Source organism: Physella acuta, unplaced genomic scaffold (genome assembly GCF_028476545.2).
Source record: "Physella acuta isolate Inbredline_101_S28 unplaced genomic scaffold, ASM2847654v3 ptg000098l, whole genome shotgun sequence".
Classification (NCBI taxonomy): Eukaryota; Metazoa; Mollusca; class Gastropoda; family Physidae; genus Physella; species Physella acuta.
In genome coordinates, this window is record NW_026731618.1 from 166,315 (window position 1) to 187,813 (window position 21,499).

General features: G+C 42.6%; 3 protein-coding genes across 3 annotated transcripts in view; all 3 read right to left on the bottom strand.

The window, feature by feature from the left end:
* Positions 1 to 2,553, bottom strand: part of LOC131930174 (phospholipid-transporting ATPase ABCA1-like) — a 30,811-nt gene extending 28,258 nt beyond the window's left edge. Inside the window, exon 1 of the mRNA XM_059286593.1 lies at positions 2,431 to 2,553. The gene's annotated coding sequence lies outside the window, so the exon portion shown is untranslated. The remainder of the gene's footprint in view (positions 1 to 2,430) is intronic.
* Positions 2,554 to 2,587: 34 nt separating this feature from the next.
* LOC131930184 (cholesterol transporter ABCA5-like) lies at positions 2,588 to 12,781 on the bottom strand. Its single transcript, XM_059286601.1, has 8 exons — positions 12,649 to 12,781; positions 9,802 to 9,993; positions 8,439 to 8,630; positions 7,915 to 8,162; positions 6,058 to 6,292; positions 5,079 to 5,249; positions 3,317 to 3,495; positions 2,588 to 2,599 (listed from the first exon to the last, which is right to left on the bottom strand). The coding sequence occupies exons 1-8, from the start codon at positions 12,743 to 12,745 to the stop codon at positions 2,588 to 2,590; spliced, it is 1,326 nt and encodes a 441-aa protein (XP_059142584.1). The 5' UTR covers positions 12,746 to 12,781.
* A 2,410-nt stretch (positions 12,782 to 15,191) lies between these two features.
* LOC131930288 (phospholipid-transporting ATPase ABCA3-like) lies at positions 15,192 to 20,942 on the bottom strand. The gene is made up of 7 exons (XM_059286707.1): positions 20,805 to 20,942; positions 20,116 to 20,240; positions 19,462 to 19,682; positions 18,574 to 18,761; positions 18,315 to 18,485; positions 17,015 to 17,219; positions 15,192 to 15,397 (listed from the first exon to the last, which is right to left on the bottom strand). Exons 1-7 carry the CDS (start codon positions 20,882 to 20,884, stop codon positions 15,230 to 15,232), a joined length of 1,158 nt encoding a protein of 385 aa, XP_059142690.1. The 5' UTR covers positions 20,885 to 20,942; the 3' UTR covers positions 15,192 to 15,229.
* Between the last annotated feature and the right edge of the window lie 557 nt (positions 20,943 to 21,499).

The window sequence follows — 21,499 nt, forward strand, 5'->3', positions numbered from 1 at the left end:
TAAAAACTACAAACAGCAAGTAGAAGTATAAAAACTACAAACAGTAGTAGCCGTATAAAAACTACAAACAGTAGTAGCAGTATAAAAACTACAAACAGTAGTAGCAGTATAAAAACTACAAAAAGTAAAAGCAGTATAAAAACTACAAACAATTGGAGCAGTATAAAAAACTACAAATAGCATCAGAAGTAAAAAAAATATACAGTAGTAGCAGATTTAAAAAATCCACAAATAATAGTGGTATAAAAAAATACAATTCTTTCAAAATATTCCCAAACATCAGAAAGCTTGGCTCATAGCACCCCCACTAATATATATATATATATATATATATATATTAATACTAATAGTTTCGCTGTCTGTCTATCTGACAAGAACGCTCTGTCTGACAAGAACGCTCTAGAGAAAACACAAGGAAATTAAAAACATGCATAGTATTTCGAAAAACGAAGTATGACGTCGACACATTTAGCACAGAGTAGAAAATAATCTCAAAGCGGAGAGTAAACATTGAATAAAAAGGAAATTTTGTCTTATCTAAGTGGTTTGCGTGAAGAGTTTCTTTCATACAATTCTTCGGGTAGGAGCGAAGCCCCACCCCCGCGTAAGAACGTCTGAGCCCCCCCCCCCCCTCCCTAACTCAAAAGAAATTTCTTCATCGATACTCTATAATAAAATTACCGCCTAATTAATGTGTCTAATCTAAAAAGTGGTTTTCTTGCAATTTCTTTAATGCAATTCTTCGGGTAGTGGCTAAGCGCGACACCAGTGTTTCTTTCAGACTTTTTCCTCCCCGGAGAGGGGTGGGGGGTACTTGAAATTTTCGGGGGCGGGGGTAGAATTTTCTGGGAGGGGGCGGACACTGGAAAAAGTATATAATTATATTTCGTTGAATGGGACGGTAGACATGTTTTTGGGGGCGGTGTGTGGGGGGGGGGTGGTGTGTGTGGGGGGTGGTGTGTGGGGTGGGGGGTGGTGTGTGTGGGGGGGTGGGTTGGTTTTAGTTTAGAGAAAAGAGACAGCACTATCAGCCTAGCGCCCGTTGTACCCTTCCTCAACGGGCCATTTTTCTCGTATATATTATTAATACTAATAGTTTCGCTGTCTGTCTATCTATCTGACAAGAACGCTCTGTCTGTCTATCTGACAAGAACGCTCTAGAGAAAACACAAGCAAATTAAAAACCTGCATAGTAATTCGAAAAACGAAGTATGACGTCGACACATTTAGCATAGAGTTGAAAATAATCTCAAGGCGGAAAGTGCACACAGTAATCTAATGACGTCATTGATTATCGCGTAAACATTGAATAAAAAGGAAATGTCTAATCTAAATGGTTTGCGTGAGAGTTTCTTGCATACAATTCTTCGGGTAGAGGCGAAGCCCCACCCCCCGCGTAAGAACGTCTGAGCCCCCCCCCCCCTCCCCAACTCAAAAGAAATGGTGTGTGGGGGGGGGGGGGGGTGTGTGGGGTTGGGGGGGGTGGTGTGTGGGGGGGTGGGTTGGTTTCAGTGTTTCTTTCAGACTTTTTCCTCCCCGGAGAGGGGTGGGGGTACTTGAAATTTTCGGGGGCGGGGGTAGAATTTTCTGGGAGGGGGCGGACACTGGAAAAAGTATATAATTATATTTCGTTGAATGGGACGGTAGACATGTTTTTTTTTGGGGGGGGGGGGGGGGGGTGGAGGGGGGGGCCGAGGGGTGGGGGAGGGGTGTGGGGCGGTGTGTGTAGGGGGTGGTGTGTGTGGGGGTGGGGGTGGTGTGTGGTGGGGGTGGGGGGTGGTGTTTGGGGGTGGGGGGGGTGGGGGTGGGGGTGGTGTGTGGGGGGGGGGGGTTGGTTTTAGTTTAGAGAAAAGAGACAGCACTATCAAAATGCGAACGCAAGCGCAATAAAACAAAAACGAAAACGAAAACACAATTGCTAACTCAAACTCAACACACAAACACAATCACAAACGCAAACGCAAACCTAAACGACAACAATTACGCATAACATAAACACAACCAAAATGAAAACGCCTCATTTAACTTAGTAAACGACTATAATACCCCAGCTTATCCATTGTCTATTATACTCACTTTAACGAACGTAGGCGTCATAGCGCTCACGGGAAGGCCCGGGGCGCCAAATAGAAATTTATTGGGGCGCCGAATTTGCGCGCAACTGTAAGTCTTTGGGATTGCGTGCGTGCGCGTGCGTGTATGTGTGTGGGTATGTGCGTGTGTGTGTGTTACGATAAAAGCCCGTAATCGGCTAATGTGAATATGGCCTATATCCCCTCCCATTAACCGGCTAGTGCCCAAAATAGTTCTTGATTTAGGACAATTCAGGCCAAAGTGTGTCATGGTTTGACCAAATTATCATGGTTTGACTTGATCTTCCAGTCAATATTTCAGATTTCTTTTTCTCATTAAAATAAAGTATTGATGTACCTTAATTAAGTTTCGGACTTGGATCCCGGCTTTCCAATCGCTGTTCGGTGTCTCAAAGTATTTTTCCTCCTCAGGGGGGATGTCTGGCAACTCCTTTTCTTCTACAGCAGTTGGGACCCAGTAGCTCCGCTGTTCATAGATTCATAACAGCTAGTCATCAACTATCCATCTTTGTGTTTGTCCGTCAGTCAGTCCATCAATTTCAATCCCAACCACCCATCCACCCATACATCCATTCATGCATCATCCACGTATACATCCATCCGTCCATCCGTCCGTCCGTCCGTTCGTCCATCCTATCGTCCATCCATCCATCCATCCATCCATCCATCCATCCATCCATCCATCCATCCATCCATCCGTCCATCCGTCCATCCGTCCATCCGTCCATCCGTCCATCCGTCCATCCGTCCATCCGTTCATCCGTCCATCCGTCCATCCGTCCATCCGTCCATCCGTCCATCCGTCCATCCGTCCATCCGTCCATCCGTCCATCCGTCCATCCGTTCATCCGTCCATCCGTCCATCCGTCCATCCGTCCATCCGTCCATCCGTCCATCCGTCCATACGTCCATCCGTCCATCCGTCCATCCGTCCATCCGTCCATCCGTCCATCCATCCATCCATCCGTCCATCCATCCATCCGTCAATCCGTCCATCCATCCATCCGTCCATCCGTCAATCCGTCCATCCATGCATCCATCCATCCATCCATCCATCCATCCATCCATCCATCCATCCATCCATCCATCCATCCATCCATCCATCCATCCATCCATCCATCCATCCATCCATCCATCCACACATCTATCCATCCACACATCCATCCATCCATCCATCCATCCATCAATACGAGACCATGAATGCAACCACTCACTATACTTACAGTAAAGAGAAAATTGCAAGGTTTCGGAGTGCCGAACTCCCCTGGGAAAACATTGCTCAAGTACCAGACAAAGAAGACATTAAACATTGTGTTCATGATCATGATGAGGATACCATCAAGGAAGGTTTTATGTGGATCGTTTTCGTTGATAGCCATTGTTGAAAAATAAACTGGTCTACCTGGGAAAAAATTCGATTCAAATTCAATCTTTCAATTTGATTCTTTTTAGAAAGAGTGAGTAAGAAACATGGTGTTATCTCCCCTAAACGTTCGCGAATATTCTTATATAACACTGCGGGGAATGGAAACTCTGGATATAGACAGGATTTTTAATCAATTTTTAATTACTTAAACTTTTTAAAATAGAATAGAATCTCGTAGATAAAAGAATTGCGCACCAAGTGAACGCTAAACAATCTGTATAATAGTGCGGAATATTATTAGCACTTTATAAATTCACATGCATTTTTACTACTTCCGGTCAACGGAAATTACTCAAAATTTGTCAGAAAGCAGAGAATTAGATATTCTACTTATTTGTGAAATTTCGTTTATATATCTGAAACTGTAGTCAACTAATGTAGGCTTTTGAAAAACCAAAAGTAGAAAACATTCCACTTACGTTTACCGGAAATCGCTTAAAAGTTGATACAGAACTACAAATTTCATATAATACTTATATATAAAATTTCATCAACCTAGATGTAACGGTACTCAAGTTATCGTGTTTACAGACACACATACACACACAGACATGCAGACAGAATTGCAAAGTCCAGTTTTTTTCGACTCCATTAGCATATAACGCTGAAATATTTTGATAAATTTACATTTATTATTTGTGCTCTATTAAAATAAGTCCCTATACTCCGTATATGATGAAGTACTGAGGTGTAAAACGATTAAAAATCAAAGCTTCATGTGATTAGTGTGCACGATTGCAATACTTCCTCTATACTCTGTATACGAGAAAGTAAAAAATTCATAAAAAAAAACGTTTTAATAACAAAACTTTATGTAATAATGCATTAAAAAGTAGAAAATAAATTATACACTACTATTTAAATAACTATAAGAAAAGCGTGGGTCATTTAAGTATCTATTAGATACATTTACTAATATTTAAGAAGAGACCCACGTTAGTAAACATGCAAATACATCTGATGTCTAGTGTTGACCGTTAGTAAACATGCAGGTACACCTGATGTCTAGCGTTGACCGTTAGTAAACATGCAGGTACACCTGATGTCTAGTGGCCACCGTTAGTAAACATGCAGGTACACCTGATGTCTAGTGGCACTGAGACCGTTAGTAAACATGCAGGTACACCTGATGTCTAGTGGCCACCGTTAGTAAACATGCAGGTACACCTGATGTCTAGTGGCCACCGTTAGTAAACATGCAGGTACACCTGATGTCTAGTGGCCACCGTTAGTAAACATGCAGGTACACCTGATGTCTAGTGCCGACCGTTAGTAAACATGCAGGTACACCTGATGTCTAGTGGCGACCGTTAGTAAACATGCAGGTACACCTGATGTCTAGTGGCCACCGTTAGTAAACATGCAGGTACACCTGATGTCTAGTGGCCACCGTTAGTAAACATGCAGGTACACCTGATGTCTAGTGGCGACCGTTAGTAAACATGCAGGTACACCTGATGTCTAGTGGCGACCGTTAGTAAACATGCAGGTACACCTGATGTCTAGTGGCGACCGTTAGTAAACATGCAGGTATACCTGAGCTTATTGAGCAGAGTTACCTGCTGATTCCTTGTCGTGTAGGACGAGTAATGCCATTCTAAAGCCAAAGCCGTAGACAAAGACTCCAATCATGTAGGTAAACATTCGGGCAAGCTTTAACTTTAGGAAATTGTCCGCGCCAATTTTCACGCCAAAATAGACGATAACGGAGAGGATACCAATGATTCGTCCTGAAAATAAAATCAAATATCATTGATAACTTATCACTAGCTTTACCACACAAATGGTGTAGCTATATCTAAATCTTTGTTACGATCAAAGCCCGGAGTCGGCCAAAGCACGCAAGAACACACATAAACTCATAGACACACACTCAAATATACTCTCATTCGCACTCATAAATACACGCTAACAAAAACACACTCATACACACCCTCACACAAACACACACATCTATACACACATAAACAGTGACACTTTCACACAACTGATATAAAACACAGACTTACACACATTATCAAACACTCCTCTCGCACATACTCACACACACTCACACACACATAGGCTCATACACGTAGGCCCTACTTCGGTTTTTTATTGTAACATATTAAAACGTAAGTAGGTCTGTGGGTTTTTTGTGTCTATATGCATTACTACACCTTTCATCCAATCGCAATAAACTTTTGGAAATTGTTGAGAATTCTCCTGAGGATTAACAATCAGCCATAAGTCAACAGAGCTGTCTAAACCTATGACCACACATCTGTATGTGCAAGTACTTCACTAGACGGTTGATGATACAACTGTCGGTGCCAGTACTTCACTAGACGGTTGATGATACAACTGTCGGTGCCAGTACTTCACTAGACGGTTGATGATACAACTGTCGGTGCCAGTACTTCACTAGACGGTTGATGATACAACTGTCGGTGCCAGTACTTCACTAGACGGTTGATGATACAACTGTCGGTGCCAGTACTTCACTAGACGGTTGATGATACAACTGTCGGTGCCACTACTACACTAATGAAGCTTTACCTCTTTTAATAATTGTTGACATAAGGAAGGCCGCTGTTATCGTGTTGGTGACTATCAACAGTTCGAAGATAAAGAACAAGGGACACGAAGACTTGATCAGTGTCCCGATCTGCGAGTAGTCGAGACAGACCACCACCAACATCACAATGCTCAAATACAGGCCGTAGATGAAGTTCATGACAAACCAGGACATCCAGTAGATCAACTCGCCCAGCCCCATCAGCTTCATGGACTCCTGGGGAGGGGAAGTTGAACATATCAGACCAGGAGAGTTAACCCACGGGCAGGGGAAGTTGAACATATCAGACCAGGAGAGTTAACCCGCGGGCAGGGGGAAGTTGAACATATCAGACCAGGAGAGTTAACCCACGGGCAGGGGGAAGTTGAACATATCAGACCAGGAGAGTTAACCCACGGGCAGGGGGAAGTTGAACATATCAGACCAGGAGAGTTAACCCACGGGCAGGGGGAAGTTGAACATATCAGACCAGGAGAGTTAACCCACGGGCAGGGGGAAGTTGAACATATCAGACCAGGAGAGTTAACCCACGGGCAGGGGGAAGTTGAACATATCAGACCAGGAGAGTTAACCCACGGGCAGGGGGAAGTTGAACATATCAGACCAGGAGAGTTAACCCACGGGCAGGGGGAAGTTGAACATATCAGACCAGGAGAGTTAACCCAAGGGCAGGGGGAAGTTGAACATATCAGACCAGGAGAGTTAACCCACGGGCAGGGGGAAGTTGAACATATCAGACCAGGAGAGTTAACCCACGGGCAGGGGGAAGTTGAACATATCAGACCAGGAGAGTTAACCCACGGGCAGGGGGAAGTTGACAGACCAGGTGAGTTAATCCACGGGCAGGGGGAAGTTGAACATATCAGACCAGGAATGTTAACCCACGGGCAGGGGGAAGTTGAACATATCAGACCAGGAGAGTTAAACCACGGGCAGGGGGAAGTTGAACATATCAGACCAGGAGAGTTAACCCACGGGCAGGGGGAAGTTGAACATATCAGACCAGGAGAGTTAAACAACGGGCAGGTGAGTTTAACATGACAGACCAGGGGAGTTAACCCACGGGCAGGTGAGTTTAACATGACAGACCAGGGGAGTTAAACCACGGGCAGGTGAGTTTAACATGACAGACCAGGAGAGTTAAACCACGGGCAGGTGAGTTTAACACGACAGACCAGGGGAGTTAAGCCACGGGAAGGCGAGTTTAACATGACACACCAGGGGAGTTAACCCACGGGCAGGTGAGTTTAACATGACAGACCAGGGGAGTTAAATCACTGGCAGGTGAGTTTAACATGACAGACCAGGTGAGTTAAACAACGGGCAGGTGAGTTTAACATGACAGACCAGGGGAGTTTTACCTTAATGTCTGTGATGTTGGTAGAATAATTTTACCTTAATGTCTGTGATGTTGGTATAAATAATTGTACCTTAATGTCTGTGATGTTGGTAGAATAATTTTACCTTAATGTCTGTGATGTTGGTAGATTAATTTTACCTTAATGTCTGTGATGTTGGTAGAATAATTTTACCTTAATGTCTGTGATGTTGGTAGAATAATTTTACCTTAATGTCTGTGATGTTGGTAGATTAATTTTACCTTAATGTCTGTGATGTTGGTAGAATAATTTTACCTTAATGTCTGTGATGTTGGTAGAATAATTTTACCTTAATGTCTGTGATGTTGGTAGATTAATTTTACCTTAATGTCTGTGATGTTGGTAGAATAATTTTACCTTAATGTCTGTGATGTTGGTAGAATAATTTTACCTTAATGTCTGTGATGTTGGTAGAATAATTTTACCTTAATGTCTGTGATGTTGGTAGAATAATTTTACCTTAATCTTCTTCTCCCTCTCCTCCACCAGCGTGATTGCGGCGAAACAGAATAAAGGCAGGAACGTGAGTAGATATTCACCAGTGAGAAAACTTATGTTATTTTCTGATTCTTTAGTGGGTAATGTCGGCATTCGGTTGAAAACCAGATCTATTTTACTCATAGGGACGCCGTTTTGTTTCTGCCAGTAGTTGATGAATATCTGTGTCACTCCAAGCATGACGCGAGGTATATCATTCACGGTTAGATCTTTGGAGTTGGTCAAATAGGATGAAATTAAATTATACAGACAGTTCAAAGAATGATATTAGGGGTTGGTAAAATACGTTGATATTAAATTATAATGGCAGTTCAAAGAAAGATAATAGGTCGATATATCACGGGACTGTGCTACGTTTAATTTTTACATTGTGATTTTCTACCCGAAGTAGTTTGTTATCCCATTAATTGTATTTAACGTTTATTACTGGCAACTAATTGGCTTACCAAGTGTTTATTACTATTACTGGCAACAAATTGGCTTACCAAGGCTGTTCCCGTACATTTTGTCTGCATCATATTTGCTGTCTATATTGACCTTGAACTTGAGATTTTTGGGCACTGTGTTGACATCCTCCATTTGAAAGCTTACTATCGGTGACTTGAGGTGTTGTTCTAGAGAGGCGTCATAGCCCATCTTGGCTTCTGCTACGGTCGGGTAAGACTTACCGGCGGGAACTAGAGAAGACAGTGGTCGGGTAACACAACTCTACATCAGATAATGTCGCGAGTTTTTATTTCTACGGTTCACATGAGGCATGTTACTTGGTTTTGGATTTACTTTAAACATGTTAGATTTGGATTTACTTAAGGCATGCTACTTTGGGTGAATGTGTACCTGCCACAGGACTAGTGTTGACACAGGGTGAATGTGTACCTGCCACAGGACTAGTGTTGACATAGGGTGAATGTGTACCTGCCACAGGACTAGTGTTGACACAGGGTGAATGTGTACCTGCCACAGGACTAGTGTTGACACAGGGTGAATGTGTACCTGCCACAGGACTAGTGTTGACATAGGGTGAATGTGTACCTGCCACAGGACTAGTGTTGACATAGGGTGAATGTGTACTTGCCACAGGACTAGTGTTGACACAGGGTGAATGTGTACCTGCCACAGGACTAGTGTTGACACAGGGTGAATGTGTACCTGCCACAGGACTAGTGTTGCGCAGGGTGAATGTGTACCTGCCACAGGACTAGTGTTGACACAGGGTGAATGTGTACCTGCCACAGGACTAGTGTTGACACAGGGTGAATGTGTACAAGCCACAGGACTAGTGTTGACACAGGGTGAATGTGTACAAGCCACAGGACTAGTGTTGACACAGGGTGAATGTGTACCTGCCACAGGACTAGTGTTGACACAGGGTGAATGTGTACAAGCCACAGGACTAGTGTTGACACAGGGTGAATGTGTACCTGCCACAGGACTAGTGTTGACACAGGGTGAATGTGTACCTGCCACAGGACTAGTGTTGACACAGGGTGAATGTGTACAAGCCACAGGACTAGTGTTGACACAGGGTGAATGTGTACCTGCCACAGGGCTAGTGTTGACACAGGGTGAATGTGTACCTGCCACAGGACTAGTGTTGACACAGGGTGAATGTGTACCTGCCACAGGACTAGTGTTGACATAGGGTGAATGTGTACAAGCCACAGGACTAACGTTGACATAGGGTGAATGTGTACAAGCCACAGGACTAGTGTTGACACAGGGTGAATGTGTACCTGCCACAGGACTAGTGTTGACACAGGGTGAATGTGTACCTGCCACAGGACTAGTGTTGACACAGGGTGAATGTGTACCTGCCACAGGGCTGTAACGACAGCCTGTTAGACCTACATGTTCTTCCCTCGTCCACTTTCAACATCTGCTCCAATGCTCGGGAGACCGGCGTGTAAAACAAGACCAGCTGAAAATCTTCGTACAGGAAGAAAGTCCACTCTTGCTCAAATCGAACTGCGGGTTTCTCGATCACAGTCTTCCCCTTGGATTGAACGTACATGACCATACTGGCTATCAACAACGGGAACACTGAAATACAGGGACGCTAAGTGTTAGACTCATCTGGTGTAAGCAATACAAGTGTGTCACGTGATGTGTACAAAGATTTGTCAGTGGCAGTAGCAAACAACTAAAAAAAAAAATTGTTTGTTAGATTATATCAGCGAACTTGGCACGTGAGTTAAAACGAAAGCTTATAAACACACAGGGAAACAGCGACTATAAATACCCAGGAAAACCCAGGAAAACAGCGACTATAAATACCCAGGAAAACCCAGGAAAACAGCGACTATAAATACCCAGGAAAACCCAGGAAAACAGCGACTATAAATACCCAGGAAAACCCAGGAAAACAGCGACTATAAATACCCAGGAAAACCCAGGAAAACAGCGACTAAAAATACCCAGGAAACAGCGACTATAAATACACAGGAAAACCCAGGGAAACAGCGACTATAAATACCCAGGAAAACCCAGGGAAACAGCGACTATAAATACCCAGGGAGACAGCGATTATAAATACTATACCTGGAAATCCCGAGTAGAGCGTCGGAAATTATCCGGCAATGTTGGTTTAATTTCAACCATGTTGTTTTACCGTTGAAATATAATAAAGTCGATGTATTCAACTAATGTGTAAACGTAATTTTAAGTTCAACACAAGTTAACAGAAATACATTTTTGTTCTAGATTCTAAATATAAATCATAATGTCAAGTGTAGAGATTAGTTTAATGATTTTTTTTTAAACACAGAAATAAAAACTTGCGGATGATTTGCGACAATCAATTTAGAATATGATCTAGAAATTCTGGATCTAGTAAAACAGTATTTCACATGCAAAAAATCAATCTATCCAAATTTTCAAACATTCTGTATTAAAATAAATACTGACACCAAAAAAGGTTTGGCTTACAGTACTCCCCCGGTGGATTCCGGAACGGCGTAACAGACAACGCCATTGTTTACCATTTTTTAAACTGCTATACCGTTTCGGAATAATAACCGACGCTATGGTGGGAATTACCAATACCGTCAACTTATGTAGCCTTTATAAGGCTGACTTATGTAGCCTTTATAAGGCTGACTTATGTAGCCACTGTAAGGCTGACTTATGTAGCCTTTATAAGGCTGACTTATGTAGCCACTATAAGGCTGACTTATGTAGCCACTGTAACGATGAATTATGTAGCCACTGTAAGGCTGACTTATGTAGCCACTGTAAGGCTGACTTATGTAGCCACTATTAGGCTGACTTATGTAGCCACTGTAACGATGAATTATGTAGCCACTGTAAGGCTGACTTATGTAGCCACTGTAAGGCTGACTTATGTAGCCACTATTAGGCTGACTTATGTAGCCACTATAAGGCTAACTCATGTAGCCACTATAAGGCTGACTTATGTAGCAACTGTAAGGCTGACTTATGTAGCCACTATTAGGCTGACTTATGTAGCCACTATAAGGCTAACTCATGTAGCCACTATAAGGCTGACTTATGTAGCCACTGTAAGGCTGACTTATGTAGCCACTGTAAGGCTGACTTATGTAGCCACTGTAACGATGAATTATGTAGCCACTGTAAGGCTGACTTATGTAGCCACTGTAAGGCTGACTTATGTAGCCACTGTAAGGCTGACTTATGTAGCCACTGTAACGATGAATTATGTAGCCACTATAAGGCTGACTTATGTAGCCACTGTAAGGCTGACTTATGTAGCCACTGTAACGATGAATTATGTAGCCACTGTAAGGCTGACTTATGTAGCCACTATTAGGCTGACTTATGTAGCCACTGTAACGATGAATTATGTAGCCACTGTAAGGCTGACTTATGTAGCCACTGTAAGGCTGACTTATGTAGCCACTATTAGGCTGACTTATGTAGCCACTGTAAGGCTGACTTATGTAGCCACTATTAGGCTGACTTATGTAGCAACTGTAAGGCTGACTTATGTAGCCACTATAAGGCTGACTTATGTAGCCACTGCAACGATGACTTATGTAGCCACTATAAGGCTGACTTATGTAGCCACTATAAGGCTGACTTATGTAGCAACTGTAAGGCTGACTTATGTAGCCACTATAAGGCTGACTTATGTAGCCACTATAAGGCTGACTTATGTAGCAACTGTAAGGCTGACTTATGTAGCCTTTATAAGGCTGACTTATGTGGCCAATGTTAGGCTTATTTATGTAGCCACTGTAACGCTAGCTTATGTAGATCTAGCCATTGTAACGCTGACTTAATTTGTTAAAAATGCGACTTATGTAATGACTTTAAAAATTGATCTATGTAACGCTGTCAAACTGGCCTATGTTCTGACTTATCTACCTAACACTGTCAAACTGGCCTATGTTCTGACTTATCTACTTAACACTGTCAAACTGGCCTATGTTCTGACTTATCTACTTAACACTGTCAAACTGGCCTATGTTCTGACTTATCTACTTAACACTGTTAAACTGGCTTAGTATCTGACTTATCTACCTAACACTGTCAAACTGGCCTATGTTCTGACTTATCTATTTAACACTGTCAAACTGGCCTATGTTCTGACTTATCTACCTAACACTGTCAAACTGGCCTATGTTCTGACTTATCTATTTAACACTGTCAAACTGGCCTATGTTCTGACTTATCTATTTAACACTGTCAAACTGGCCTATGTTCTGACTTATCTACCTAACTCAAAGAAAATGCTCCCCTTGGAGCGGTACTTTATTTTCCAGTTCTTCCATAACAATGCCGAGAACTGCTGTAGAGATCTTTGGTTGGGCATAATGGCTGGACGCCACCAACGGCCTGTTTAACGATTCACTTGCTAGAAACTTCTTCGTAATCCTCCTTCTTTAAAAATATGAAAGTAGGAGGTGTAAATCAAAATATCTGTATTGATTATTTTACCGGCGTTCTTTTATGCAACACGTCACATCCGCTAATTTCTCGCGGTGCAGACACCATAGGGAAACTCCGATAATTGTTTGTTAACACAGTGCTGTAAAGTGAGGTGTGTTTTATGTAACACAGTGCTATAAGTGAGGTGTGTTTTATGTAACACAGTGCTATAAGTGAGATGTGTTATATGTAACACGGTGCTATAAGTGAGATGTGTTATATGTAACACGGTGCTATAAAGTGGGATGTGTTTTATGTAACACAGTGCTATAAAGTGCGGGGACCACCTAGACTTGAAATGTGTCCAGTACTATTACTGTGACTCTATCCTGTGTATTCACGTTGGATGTTTGATTACTGAATGAAGCATATTTTTAATGGATCTTATTATTGTAAATACCGTTGTAAAATGAAACAACATTGTCTATCTTTGAAGAAAGAAGAACTCACAACAACATCTAGTATGATCTAGTGCTTGCGACCCCAACATAGAGTGTTACAGTAGGGAAAAGGGAAATCTAGTTGACTAGCCATCGGTACCCGTTACACGTGAATTATAAGCCTATATATGTTTAATGTTATACATATTTGGAAAACAAAGAAATAACTAAATAGCTAAAAATCCGGCACATTTAAATAAACAAAGGCTACCAGTATCCTAATATTTTATAAAATAGTTATTGGTCAAAACGCAATGTGTTTTACTACACGTTGAACAATATTAGTGGTCATGCAGAGATATAACTAAATAGCTAAAAATCCGACACATTTAAAATTATCATAGGCTACCAATACGTATTCGAAAAATTAAAACCCAATTATATACATTATTATTCAACATATCACCATATTAAATGCATACACTGATTAAAAGACTTAAATGATTCCGTTAAAAACCTGGCTATTTAATGGTCATTATGTTATTTGTTTGACCGATAAAATTGTATGTATTTCATAGCGTATGTCTTGATAAGAAGATCTATATATTTAGATCTAAATCAAATTTGAATAAAATAGTTCATTTCTTTATATTCTAAAATCGGAAGATTCACATATAAAACACAGATTGAAAAACAAGGTAATTAAAAAGTCTAGTGACAATTTTAGCGCAATTTCCTTATGTTATCTAAAAATAGCTCTGTCGTAGCGTAAATCAAGAGCAGGGTTAGTAAAACCATTGGTTAGTTATTAAAACGTTTTTTATTAATTTTTTTCAGTATTTTACATGTTTTATTTACAATAGAGTTACATGACTAAAAACCATTGCGCACCTACTGAACGTGATGGCGCAGCCATGGAACGCGATGGCGCAGCTATTGAACGTGATGACGCGTGTGGTGTGGTTGGAAAAAATGCCTACTAATTCGGTCCAAATTTAATTAATTCAAAATTTTTTTGTGACCGAACGAAAGGATATTTTTGAAAACTTTCTTCGGTAATATTGTTTTAAATTATGGCAGGAATCGATTGGTACATGTTTCAAGTCGCTAAGTGGTCTGGTTGCCGAGATATGGGCCAAAACTGCATTTTTTCGAGGTTTTTTGGCTTTTCCGGGAAATACATGAAAGAAACCCGGAATTTTTATGGCCTATGCTCATTCTCGTAACTTGCTTAACATAATTGCTTTTGGAACTAGTCATCGATATTGCTTCGTTGAGGAGGAGATACGACTTAAAGCCCGGACACACATTCATACATCCATACATTCATTCATCCATACATTCATCCATCCATTCCCAGAAATGACGAGTTAATAAACGCAATTCTCCAGAATGGAAATTGCGCTAAAAACCTGAGTTATTGTGTCTCAACCCGTATCACCCACATGGTTTCTAGTACACTATCATTGCAGCTATTTAGGCACGTTGTAATGAACGAAGAATAAAAGGTGTAATAAATAAACTTAACTTACGCGAATAGGCCTATTCTTTCAAAATTTTTAGCCCAAATTAGTCAATTCTATAGCTAAGCAAACAAATATCTCTATAAATTAATTAAGGCCTGAATTGTTTAATATACAAATTTATTATTGGAATAGATTCTAAAGTAGATAGTCTAAATCTAGATCTATAATCTAGATCTAGCGTCTGCGTCTAGTTTTTGCGTAAATCTAGATCTAGAATCTAGAATCTCTAGATCTAGATCTAGGTCTAGAATCCAAATAGATAAAGTTAAAACAAAAAGTTAGAACAAACACATATACAGCTGTTTTTGTCAGTTTAATTTATAACATGTTTCAAGCGTTAAACATACAAACACACCAACCCACACATATTTTAACACACACACGCACGTAAACTAAGGGCTCCACGCTATAAAACACACACACATACACATCCACAAACACGACACACAAACAGCAAGTGAATTATTCCTTCATGAACTTTAAGAAGACTTGCTCCAGGGACGTCTGTTGCACCGTGAAGTGACTTAAGTCACAGGATGACTTGACTTCCACCAACACTTGGAACAGCTCTGACAGCCGGGTGGACTCTGGCACCAGGAGATGGCAGTAGTAGGCCTGCTTGTCAAACACCTGCGGGTAGGGGGTGGGGGTAGGCCTGCTTGTCAAATACCTGCGGGTAGGGGGGGTGGGGGTAGGCCTGCTTGTCAAACACCTGCGAGTAGGGGGTGGGGGTGGGGGTAGGCCTGCTTGTCAAACACCTGCGGGTAGGGGGGGGTGGGGGTAGGCCTGCTTGTCAAACACCTGCGGGTAGGGGGGTGGGGGTAGGCCTGCTTGTCAAACACCTGCGGGTAGGGGGGGTGGGGGTAGGCCTGCTTGTCAAACACCTGCGGGTAGGGGGGGTGGGGGTAGGCCTGCTTGTCAAACACCTGCGGGTAGGGGGGTGGGGGTAGGCCTGCTTGTCAAACACCTGCGGGTAGGGGGGGGTGGGGGTAGGCCTGCTTGTCAAACACCTGCGGGTAGGGGGTGGGGGTGGGGGTAGGCCTGCTTGTCAAACACCTGCGGGTAGGGGGGGTGGGGGTAGGCCTGCTTGTCAAACACCTGCGGGTAGGGGGGGTGGGGGTAGGCCTGCTTGTCAAACACCTGCGGGTAGGGGGGTGGGGGTAGGCCTGCTTGTCAAACACCTGCGGGTAGGGGGGGGGTGGGGGTAGGCCTGCTTGTCAAACACCTGCGGGTAGGGGGGGTGGGGGTAGGCCTGCTTGTCAAACACCTGCGGGTAGGGGGGGGGTGGGGGTAGGGGGTGGGGGTAGGCCTGCTTGTCAAACACCTGCGGGTAGGGGGGTGGGGGTAGGCCTGCTTGTCAAACACCTGCGGGTAGGGGGGGTGGGGGTTGGGGGTAGGCCTGCTTGTCAAACACCTGCGAATAGGGGGTGGGGGGGTGGGGGTAGGCCTGCTTGTCAAACACCTGCGGGTAGGGGGGGTGGGGGTAGGCCTGCTTGTCAAACACCTGCGGGTAGGGGGTGGGGGTAGTCCTGCTTGTCAAACACCTGCGGGTAGGGGGGTGGGGTGGGGGTTGGGGGTAGGCCTGCTTGTCAAACATCTGCGAGTAGGGGGTGGGGGTTGAACAGGGTACGGTCACTGGTCATATGGACAAATGTCAGGTGACAGAAAACATAGGTGATATGGACAAAGATAAGGTTTGGGTCACAATGTCACTCTTGACTTTCCATTCTACGGAGCACTGGAAGTGGTATTATAATTTTGGAATAATCGAAATCGAGAAACTCACAAATCTCGACATTTTATACAGAGATCTAAGTTGGTGAACACCAACATTATCTGTGATATGTGTGTCTGAGTGTCTGTGTGTCTATATGTGTTAATGAACACATCATCTGTGGTGTGTGTCTGTGTATGTGAGTAGACCCAGTAATTTGAGTACTATTTTACTAAAACAAAATCACATATATTTCATCCCATTTCTTTCAGTTTTTGCTCGATTTCCTGTGCCGGAAATGGTACATTATTCCAGTCAAAAACCGTGAGAACTTTATACTTGTATACCATATTTTCATAAAGCAGATTGTGTGTTGTTTCCAAAACTGACACGGTTTTCTACCAGACAATCACGTAAATATTTAGATTTTCATCACCAATCCCCGTATACCTTGATGTTTTCAACACCAATCCCCGTATACCTTGATCAACCCCAACCCCCGTATACCTTGATCAACCCCAACCCCCGTATACCTTGATGTTTGCGAAATGTTGGTCGAGAGATGTGATAGCAGTTTCCAGGTCTGTAGGTTTTCCGTCAACCCCTGTGGACGCGTGAAGGATGACGGAGTAGCCTTGGTCGTATTTGTTCTTCAGATACTGCTGGCTTCCCAGACACAGTAGCCGCCCCTGCTTGATGATGGCTATCTTTGTACACAGAGCTTCGCACTCCTCCATGCTGAGAGAGACATAACAGATGGGGGGGGGGGAGGGGGAGGGGTGTGCCATGTATAATGTCACGATGGTCGTTCGTTAATCTAGCTATTAGCCTAGTCGCTTTATGCTTACAATTTTAAAAATATATAATATATCACAACTTATATATTCTTGAAATCGATATATATATATATATATATATATATATATATATATATATATATATATATATATATATATATATATATATATATATACGTTATTTATAAGGTAAGTATTTAACACAAGTGGATATAACCTAATGAATTGTGTCCATAGAACAATAACTACTATGTACCATTGAGTCCCTACAACTCATCACATATTCCGTAACATAACAATTGTAAGGCCAATCATACACCATCGTATATATGTAGCATGACCTCCCTCACTAGACATAGTGGTAATGACCGGGCACACCCTGGGAAGGGAGGGGGTCAACTTAGTGGGCCAACAAGAGCAATCCCGGAGAAGGTAAGTGGAAAAAGAAGCAAGGGCTGCTGTGCTTAAGTGGGCTCAACTGTAGACGGGTGTTCAGAGGTGAGGTGTGGTTGTAGCCCTTTGCTCCCCAGGTGAGGTGTGGTTGTAGCCCTTTGCTCCCCAGGTGAGGTGTGGTTGTAGCCCTTTGCTCCCCAGGTGGGGTGTGGTTGTAGCCCTTTGCTCCCCAGGTGAGGTGTGGTTGTAGCCCTTTGCTCCCCAGGTGGGGTGTGGTTGTAGCCCTTTGCTCCCCAGGTGAGGTGTGGTTGTAGCCCTTTGCTCCCCAGGTGAGGTCTGGTTGTAGCCCTTTGCTCCCCAGGTGAGGTGTGGTTGTAGCCCTTTGCTCCCCAGGTGGGGTGTGGTTGTAGCCCTTTGCTCCCCATGTGCTTCACGTGAATACGTCACACCATACAACACATTATGGCTCAATACTACAACTGTCGACCCATTCCTACATTACATTCAGGATTCCTTTGTATACGACAACAACAGCGATCTCCCCCCCCCCTACCCCAGACCTAATCAGGTACCTACCTGTGTGACGACAGCACCAACGTTCTCCCCCCCCCCACCTACACCCCAGACCTAATCAGGTGCCTACCTGTGTGACGACAGCACCAACGTTCTCCCCATGGATCTAACCATATGCAGACACCGCCAGAGACTTCTCCTGGACACCGGATCCAGACCAGCTGTCGGCTCGTCCAACATGATGAAGTGGGGGTTGCCGATGATTGCTATACCAACAGACAGCTTCCTCTTGTTGCCGCCACTGTCAGATATGTTCAGCTTGCAGGCATCCATTTTTTTTAAACTTGTAAACAAAGGTTAGAAATATGAATGTCTCACTGTTTGAATACCTGTATGTCCGTGTGTAGTTGTCTTCGTGTGGATGTAGCGTGATGAAGTCGATGATCATGTTCGTCACCTCACGCAGGCTGCCCTCCTGCACCCCCCTCAACCTGCCGTACAGGTACAGGGTCTCTCGTCCTGTCAACACGTCATGGAGGGCGTCAAACTGGGGGCAGTAGCTCATCATAGACTGGACCTGTAACATTAAGGGCATTAACTTATCATAGACTGGAGCTGAAACATTAAGGGCAGTAACTCGTCATAGACTGGACCTGTAACATTAAGGGCAGTAACTCATCATAGACTGGACCTGTAACATTAAGGGCAGTAAATCATCATAGACTGGACCTGAAACATTAAGGGCAGTAACTCATCATAGACTGGACCTGTATCATTAAGGGCAGTAACTCGTCATAGACTGGACCTGTAACATTAAGGGCATTAACTTATCATAGACTGGAGCTGAAACATTAAGGGCAGTAACTCATCATAGACTGGACCTGTAACATTAAGGGCATTAACTTATCATAGACTGGAGCTGAAACATTAAGGGCAGTAACTCGTCATAGACTGGACCTGAAACATTAAGGGCAGTAACTCATCATAGACTGGAACTGTAACATTGAGGGCAGTAACTCATTATAGAATGCATCGGAAACATTACGAGCATTATATTTTGACATAATGTACAGGAAATAATATAAGCAGTTACACATAATTTCCTGCATCTAATAGATACAAAAAGTTATTAAATGTAATAATTAATTTATAACATTTACCTAATTAAAAAAATTAAAAAATTAGATGGGAATTTAAATGTTGAAGCATAACACAAATAAAATTACGGCTTTACACTCTGAGCCAACAATACAACACATTTTGCTAGTGGTCTTAACTGTTTTCAGCTTGGTTTTGATGCTGTCTCCCTTAAAGTAAGCGTCTCCATAGGACAGCGCGATGTCCCCAGTCAACATTTTGAACATGGTTGTCTTTCCTGCTCCGTTCTGCCCCAGTAAACCCAGGCATTCCTTCTCCTGCACGCCAAGGTTGGTCGAGTACACGGCCACAGTTTTGCTGCTGCAGTATCTCTTGCTCACACCCACCATCACCATCGCATCTGATGAGGACATCAGGAAGATGCTATTTAATCATTCAACCGTCAAGATCATCAGACGTGTCCGTATATACCATCTAATCATCAATCCAATTTTCTATCAAAGTAGACCTACATATCCGTCTAGAGGTCCATCCATCCGTCAAACGATCAACCCATCCAACTAACGATCCATCCATCCATCTAACGATCCATCCATCTATCTAACGATCCACCCACCCATCTAACGAGCCACCCACCCAACTAACGATCCACCTATCCGTCTCTCCGTTCGATCGACAATCAAATCAACCAACCATCAGTTTTGTCTGTCCATTTTTACGATCAGACTATTCATACCATCCTCCATCCTCTCATTAGCTCCCTCGACTTATCCTGGCAATTAGACATCAGTCTATCTATCTACCCTCCTCTATGTCCATCTACTCTACAACACCTGTTTTAAACAGCTTGTGCTCATTAGTTTCTGTAATACGCTTCCTTTCCTTAGCCACGTCTTCATCCTCCTTATATCTGTAGCTATCCGATTCTACCTTGACATTCAGGCACTCTAACTTGTACCTGTGTAATGATGCAACGACATTTGCTTGTTTTCGGCTCAAGTTCAGCTTCCGCCCCCCAAAAAATAAAACGTTCTGCGTATGCACAGATCGATACAACTTTACCAAAACTGTTTGAATTACTTTGAATGACCCTCTCACTGTCCCCCTGTCTTCCCCTCCAAACAACCATGTTTCACCCTCCCAACCTTGTCTTGTCCCTCCTCCTTCGATAACCAAAGATTTCATTTCGCCAACAACCCACCTCTGCAACGCCGACTATCCCCCTTACATACAGTTAGAATATTTGTATGGCTCTACAACATAGGCTACATAGAGACTGATATTTGTATGGCCCTCCAAGATATATATATATATATATATATATATATATATATATATATATATATATATATATATATATATATATATATATATATATATATATATATATATATATATATATATATGTATAAATATATATATATATATATATGTATAAATATATATATATATATATATATATATATATATATATATATATATACTGATAAAGGTGTACAATGTATCAAGAGGAAACATGTACAGAATCAATCGGTAGAGCTTGTAGTCTATGAAAGCCACGACGAGCCAGGAGATTGCTGTGAGAATCAGGAGTTGCTGCATGCCGTCCCGCAGATAATCATCATCACGATGAAATAAGTAGTCGAATTGGTTGTGTTTGGCCAATTCAGCTGTCGGGAGTCAGATTTGTATAAAGTCAGTGCACGGATACAGTCGAATAGAAACATAACAAACATCATGGGAAATAAATATACATCGTAATTATAAACATCAAAATTTACTAGCTTTTAATTATACTAAAGTTACAAACGTTTACTTGTTATATATTTATTATGTACGAGCCTACCCGCGGCGTAGCATCGCCGCCGTTTAGTGAAGGACGACTATCCTATTCCTCCCTTACCTCCCCCCCCCCCCCACCCGCCACCATGAAAACACCCGTCCGTGACGACAGTTTACAGATGAAAATGAAAAAATCAAGCATAACTTGTAACCTCCCCTTAGTTTCAAATCGTTTAAAAACTAAATTATCTGCCCGTAATAACCGTCACTAATTTGACCCGGCTCTATGATTGTAAACACTTGGCGCGAACCATAGCTCACCAGACTAGTGCGAATTGGGGGTGATAGTGATATGGTCGGCTTGCGACGTGGTGGTGTCCACATAAATTATAAATAAATAAATAAATATTATATATATATATATATATATATATA

Bases quoted from the DNA above. Each gene is read 5' to 3' on its own strand.
- LOC131930184 (XM_059286601.1), bottom strand. From the start codon at position 12,745: ATGCCCAACCAAAGATCTCTACAGCAGTTCTCGGCATTGTTATGGAAG. The intron at 8,631-9,801 runs GTAGGTCTAACA...TGTCTTCTCTAG, and splicing joins AGTGGACGAGGGAAGAACAT to TTCCCGCCGGTAAGTCTTAC. The intron at 5,250-6,057 runs GTAAAGCTTCAT...TTTTATTTTCAG, and splicing joins GTCAACAATTATTAAAAGAG to GACGAATCATTGGTATCCTC.
- LOC131930288 (XM_059286707.1), bottom strand. From the start codon at position 20,884: ATGCAGCAACTCCTGATTCTCACAGCAATCTCCTGGCTCGTCGTGGCT. The intron at 18,762-19,461 runs GTTAAGACCACT...TTAATGTTACAG, and splicing joins TCAAAACCAAGCTGAAAACA to GTCCAGTCTATGATGAGCTA. The intron at 15,398-17,014 runs GTATACGGGGGT...CCCTACCCGCAG, and splicing joins AACATTTCGCAAACATCAAG to GTGTTTGACAAGCAGGCCTA.